This window comes from Alligator sinensis, unplaced genomic scaffold (assembly GCF_000455745.1).
Source record: "Alligator sinensis unplaced genomic scaffold, ASM45574v1 scaffold76_1, whole genome shotgun sequence".
Taxonomy (NCBI): Eukaryota; Metazoa; Chordata; order Crocodylia; family Alligatoridae; genus Alligator; species Alligator sinensis.
In genome coordinates this window covers 3,853,982-3,860,858 of record NW_005841865.1, presented here as the reverse complement: position 1 = coordinate 3,860,858, position 6,877 = coordinate 3,853,982, and the positions used below count along the sequence as shown (strand labels likewise).

Sequence of the window (6,877 nt, the reverse complement as noted above, 5' to 3'; positions counted from 1 at the left end):
TCCCTACAGATCATAGAGTTGGAGAATATCAATAGCTACACGTTTAACAGACAAAGGAACGCAACTTCTTGGTCCTAACATGCAATATGCTCAAATATTCAGTTAAGACCAAGGACTGAATCACTGCCTAAGTGTTTGCCTAAAACTGTACTGAAGGTTGATGTATAGGAACTGTGCATTTCTTACTACTTATTTGGACTTCAGTCCTTATATTGTTTTATATAATGTATTGTTCTTCTCTTGACATGTACATATGGAAACTACTATCCTTCCAATAAAATGCACAAATGACTCATCTTAACAGCAAGCAAAGTTTTAAATTGCTTCATTCTTAGAAAGTTACCAGGTTTTTCAAACATTTTAATCCCACTAGGGTCTTCAACGGACCTTTCCTTATGCCACTGTATACTTCCTATGTACTTAATTCATTCAAAAGGCATGCCTTCCACTGCTCCTTCTCCTTTATTTGGGCTGTTCGAAGCTTCGGTCGCCGATTTGATTCAGAAGAGATTCAGCCCGATTTGGCGGCTGAATCCAAACAGAATCGGGAGACCCATTAATCTCTCCAAATCAAATCAGAAGCCTCCAATTCGATTCAGAGAGATTCGACCATTTGGTCATAGACACAGCTTCAGATGTTTTTTCTACGTACCTTGAGGTACCAGGCGCAGCTTGTGAATGCTGAGATGATGAGGTGGATGGAGCATCCCACAAGAGCGGGGGGGAAGAGAGCCCCACACACTTGGCAGCAGACACCATGGAAATTAAATCTAAATTATCCTCACATAATTATATAAAAGATCTTTAAACAGTGCTAGAGTATGGACAGCTCTCTGGCAAAGCCCAAAAGCCAGATATGCAGATACGAATTAATCCAGAAGTTATACAAGTTGACAAAGGAGAAAAATATCAGGTACTGGCTGAAAAAGGATTCCCAATATTTCCCAACACTTCTTCACACTAAGGATACAAATATAGTCTGTCAAGAGCTAAGCAGCCCTTCTGCATGTAACTTATTCCTGTGGAGCAATTTCCTAGAGTGAAGTTTCTCAGATTTACTAAGCAAAGGCGGAGTTAAATGCGCATAACATTTAGAGCCCACAACACAACAGCCGCAACTTTAAACCAAGGTGTAATTAATTGAGCTTCCTCACCCAGGGGAGCATTTCCTTGATATATTGCTTGTTTTGTTCCAAGATTACTCCCATTTGCAGAATTAGCATTACTGTAAAAATCAGAACTAGTCAGATCACCCAGAATTGCATCCAAATTATCCAAGTCACCACTCATCTGGAAAAAACAAACAAACAGAAAACTCTCTTTATTGTCATATAATTTATCCCCTATCTCCTCACCAGCCTCACATGCCATATGTTTAGTTACTCATATAAAGATAAGCCCAATATCTTAAAGTATTAGGACTTCCAAAGAATATTTCAAGCTTCATTTAACGCTTGAGTAGTGCATTTTACTTGGTAGGTTTTGGACAAGTAAAATTTAAGGACAAAAGTTGAACTGCTATTGTCCTTACAAATAACCATGAAAAGGACTCAATGTACAAATATCAAAAGAAAACTTAACTGTAAAAAATTGTGATATGGTATTTATTACATGCACAAAAACACTAAGTATAAAAATCAAGGTGGTCAGGGACCAGATGCAAGTCAGTTTATGGACAAAAATCGTATATAATTTTAAGTTTCTTTTGGATGAAAAAGAAGGGCCATTTATAATCAGAACAATATGGTATATTTGCATATAAAAGTAACCTACTGCGCAACTAATCACAATCATAGTGATCACATGTACAAAACAACCAAATCATTTTCTGGGAAACTGCATTTTGTTTGCTTTGTTTTTTCCAATTTGTCCCTATATCACATACAATTGAACAAAATAAACCTATGCCAGTTGGCTATAATTTCCCTCAGAAAACATTCAATCATTTTTAGCATTCAACTGGAAGTTAAAGAGGAAACACAGTTTAAAATGCTAGGTGGTACCTGGCATTATTTATTTATTTAAATAAATAAATGTGGCATGGAAAATTACATCGCCATAAGATATTCAACTGGTAGTTACCAAACAGAAAATTATTGTACAATTAGCAAGATTAAATTTTTTTTAAAAACTTAAAAGATGAAAATGCTGCCATACTAATTATCAATTTTATTTATATTGCAGTAGCCCCCCAAATGAGCTAGGCTTTGTATAAAAATATAAAGACAACATAGTCTCTACCAGGGAGTTTCACAAAGACCCTGAAAGCCCCAGAAGCACTACTGACTGCAGTGGGGAACGATCTTATGCAAAATAGTTTGCAAATCATAACCAAAATTTAATTAACTAGATTACAGAAGCATCTATTCCAATATAGCTGAACATTTATAATGCTCTCATTGGGTTTTCACATCAGCACAGAGGTCAGCTAGCAAAGAATATCCTGAAGTGACCTGCAGTGTTTAATGATTGTTTGAACATGTAACTCAAGGTTAAGGTACTTTCTTTTCAACTCTTTGAAGATTTTTTTTTTTTTTTAAGTACTGAATAAACACAATCAAATAGTAAGCAGTGAATTATGTACTTTCTGTACAGAATCAAGACATGATCTATTTTCCTCTCACACAAATACAAATAAAAATGACTCTAGAAAAACCAAATGACTATCATCTGTGTAAATCTAGTGCGAGAAGCTCAACCAAACCTTTTTAAATGAACTGCACATAGATAATACTTTTCATTTTTGATCATTGTCTTATGCTCTATAACTGCAACCTTAATAAAGTTAGGGAGTCAGTAAGCAGCAGCATTTCCTAAAGAGCCATAAAATAAACATATGCTCTGTTAAACTGTAATTTTTAAATATCTGTGTTTAAATACACTAAGTATACTTTGTTTTTGCTTTGTTTTCAATTGGGTGATATCACAATGCTAATATTATTCAAAGAATTCCAACACAGCTCATTTTATTACAAAACATACTGTAGTTCAATGTATTTGTGCTTTGTCAGCTACTAGAAAACCTGAGCATGCTTCCATGCAATGTTTATACAGTACTTCCTTGGAAATGTTCAGAGAAAACAGGAAAGTTCCTCCTATAAGCTGTTAAACTCTATTAAGACAAATATTATTGGTGAATACATTGACAAAATCCTGTTGTATTAAATACTTTACCTCTTCACTTGGCTCAATTTTTACTTTAATCTCCTTTTCTTGATTTGAAGTAGAAATAGAAGAGCTACTGCATTGTCCCATTTTGTTGTCCAGACTTTCCACTTTAGGTTTAATATCTTTTGAAAGGGGATCCTTTATATCATCCTTGTCTAACAGGTATCTGAGTAGAGCATTGTTTTCCTTCTTCTTAGGACTCAGTTGCTCCTGTTTGATAGTTCCTTCTCCACAAGGAGTTGTATTGCTAGACTCATGGTATGTGTCTTTACCAGTAGCTTCAGCTGTGATCTTGGCTACCTCTGCTGGAGAATTACCATTCTGCAACAACTTATGCAAAATCCTGTGCTTCTCTTGAAGCAAGGACCCATGCATATTTGATGAGGAAGATACGCCTCCAGATGTAGAAGAAGAGACTCCTGAGGGACTTGTAACACTGGTGGAAGATTCTTTACAATTAGAGTCCAGTGGTGAATTTGATAATGTAGCATGGCCCCTCTCCTCTGAGGAGCACGTGAGTAACTGAAGGAGCTTTTTGTGACCTTTGCTTTCAGATGGTCCCCTCTGACTCTCAGACCCTTCCAGACTTCCTTCTTTATTGTCTTTATCAGTAAGGAGGTCCCTGCTGTTTGACTGACACATGGAACTCTCCACTTGACTCTGTTCACAATATAAGACAGGGCTTTTTGAGTCTTGGTTGCCCATTTTACTTTGTTGAGCTATATTCATATTTGGGGAATTATCCAGTTTTGGTCCTGGTGAAGAAAGTGTTGATAAAAGGGAAGTGCCAACACCCTCGCTGATGGCTTGAAGAGCACTAAGGGAACTGCTAGAGAAGCTGTTATTGCTAGTGTTGGTAGCAGATCCCATCGGAGAATGCATACCTGTATCATGTAGTACAGATGAGAGTTATTGGATTATAGCATTTATCTACATTTGATTTTACTTGTAAATTAAATATTATACAGTAAGTCTATTTAAAACATGAACAATGAGAATGCAAATAGCAGAAATAAGATATACAGCAGCATGAAACTGGTTACCTTAAATAAATATCTGTGATAATATTAGCTATGTTACATGCAAGTTGGACTATGCAGATGTAATAAAAGAATGAAAATAGCAGAAATCAGGTAAGAAAGGGAAAAAGCAATTTAAAAAATTTTTTTTTTTTTTTTTTTTTTTTTTAAAATCACAACATACCTGCAACTGGAGAAAACTGATGTGAACCCATTTTTGGACTCCCTCGATGCCTAGGGGAAATCATCAAATTCTGTTGGCTGGAAGTCAAGCCAGGACTACCATGGGGTGGGCTACTCATATTTAACCCATAATTGTTGTTCTGAAAAGGAGATGACTGCATTCCTGGTCCAGAGTTCATCGGTCCCATATTACCAGGACCTCCATATCTAGTGCTGCTCATCTGACCTACTGCACTGGGATCTCCCATGCCATAGTTCCTGTTCTGTATTGGCATGCTTTGACCTGGTGGCATATTCATAATAGCACCAACTGAATTTGTGCTTCCAGCTGTAGGTGCTCTGATACTTTGTCCCACTGGATTAGGATTTGGTCGATATCCGTTTTGTTCTCTGTAAAATTCAGCACCCCCGAAAAAAAAAATTAAGTTTATTCATAATCAAGAAGATAATGCTATTTAATAACAGGAATTCAAAGAGTAGCATGAGATTCTTAAGATACGTCCAAAAAGGTCAAACTAAACTTGATATACAGAGTTGCCATCCTGCTTGTTCAATCACATCATTTTATAAGGAGCAAAGGCCATTTCATTCATGAAAAAAAATCTTACCCCTTTAAATAATTTTATACCTTTGTCCATAATTTAGCTTCATATACATTTACTATTTTGAACAACATCCTTCTCATACCCCTCTCTTCCTTAGTCAATGCATGACACCACTCTAGTTGTCACAGAAGAAAACTTTACTGTTGCCACGAACAATCTTAACTGTTCATTGATCAGCAGCTGGAAGCACTTCTGTAGTGACAGGCGCAGGCAATCTCCTTCCAAAGTGCCATTTCAATTAATCTTGCAATCAACAACGATAAATCAGAGGAGGTGCTATTTATGGCAAAGCTGGACTTGCTATTCCTCAAGTCATGTATGGCACATTTTGAATTCATTTTGTCTGCGTTTAAATTGGTCTCCAATAAGAAGGTGGCCAGGAAGATCAAGTATTAACTGAGTATTTCTATCTGTCCAAGCCTATCATTAGAAGCATTAAACCTAGAGAAAAGTGAAAGGATAACATAGCTACCAATTAGAGTACAGAGGGGGAAAAAATAAATTAGCTATTTCTGTAGTAGATTGGATTGAGCAGTAGAGTAAAACACGCTTATAAGGCCCTTCCTTTTAAATATATAATCTTACCATTGGTGACTCTAAAACCATTTCATTTGCAACATGGGTCATTATTTATAACCAAGATACTCAATCTTTGTTTATGCTTCTAGTTTCATGCAAGATCCTATATTTCTCCTTTATACAGATCTTCAAGAAAAATTAGTGCAAATATCCATTTTTAAAAGCTATAATATTTAAATCTGTCAGATGAACACTTTTGATTTCACCTTTGAAGCAAATGAGTAGAGACAAATCCATGGCGGTCATTAGTTACTGGATTTCGGAACAATTTACTCTTTGTTTGTGCTGTCACTATAGTACCATCTGCTAAGGAAAACCGATACAGGGGAGTTTCAGCATGGCCTTGGATGTAAGCTGCAAAAGAAACACATAAATACAGAGATATAATCTGATTGTAAAACCACCGTAATTTACAAACTACACAATATTTTTAAAAAAAGATAACCAGGTCTCTGGAAGATGTTCAGTTAAAGGTACAGTGTGATATGAATCACAGTCCAAACAGTCATGCCTCCTGCCATGCTACATGGGCATGGGAGGCATGATTGTGGGATCAGAGACCAGATGTGCACCTACTGCTGCTGGGAGCTCCTGTCGTATGACCAGGGCTCCCAGTTGTGGGAGCACACAGGAGCCAAGGGTTCCATGTGCTCTTGTGGCTCGGAGCTATGATCAGCTGATCAGGGCTCCCAGCTGTGGGAGTATGTTGGAGCCCTTGGGGATGGCCACATGTTCAGTTTAGTGTGATGGAAATCAGCCACAAAGTTATTGCACATTATTGGTGAAATAAGTTTGTGGCTTATTCCCTGTTTTAGGGAAGCATTAATTAAATGAACACTTACTTAAATGAACCAGGTTACTACTTAACTAGTTAATCACATCTTATGTGTAACATATGCCAGAAGCCCCCGTTTCATAAAATGGAACACTGTGTGTGGGCACGCAGGATAGCGGTTCAAAGCATTGAAACATATTGCTACATAACCCACTAAACAGAGGAAGGAAAGAAAGAAAGGGAAAAAGAAAGAGAGAAAGCAGAGGAAGCATATTTTGTTGCAGCATTTTGTGCCAACTACACATAATTAAGAGCTAGAGGTGCCCCAATAGAGATTTTGGGGGTCGATACTGATAGCCAATTTTTAAAGGAGGCATATCAGCCGATGTCGATTAGATTTCTGATACACCTGCGTCCAGCTGGTAACTCTGTTGTGGTGGAAGGGGAGAACGGAGGGAAGGAGTATAGGGGGGCAGATCAATGTCCCGCACAGAGGGAGGGAGGGAGTGGGGCTGGGTCAGGTGCTACCCAGCTGGGGGGTTTGGAGG

The 6,877-nt window shown here is 37.5% G+C and overlaps 1 protein-coding gene across 15 annotated transcripts in view; it reads right to left on the bottom strand.

The window, feature by feature from the left end:
* The window catches only part of NCOA3 (nuclear receptor coactivator 3), a 150,952-nt gene that overhangs the window by 17,000 nt on the left and 127,075 nt on the right, over positions 1-6,877 (bottom strand). For all 15 annotated transcript variants that reach the window (XM_025191662.1, XM_025191684.1, XM_025191712.1 and 12 more), the window contains 4 exons: positions 5,761-5,908; positions 4,372-4,760; positions 3,175-4,052; positions 1,155-1,290 (listed from right to left, as the gene is read on the bottom strand). In XM_025191662.1, the coding sequence (XP_025047447.1) occupies positions 1,155-1,290; positions 3,175-4,052; positions 4,372-4,760; positions 5,761-5,908 (1,551 nt within the window). The remainder of the gene's footprint in view (positions 1-1,154; positions 1,291-3,174; positions 4,053-4,371; positions 4,761-5,760; positions 5,909-6,877) is intronic.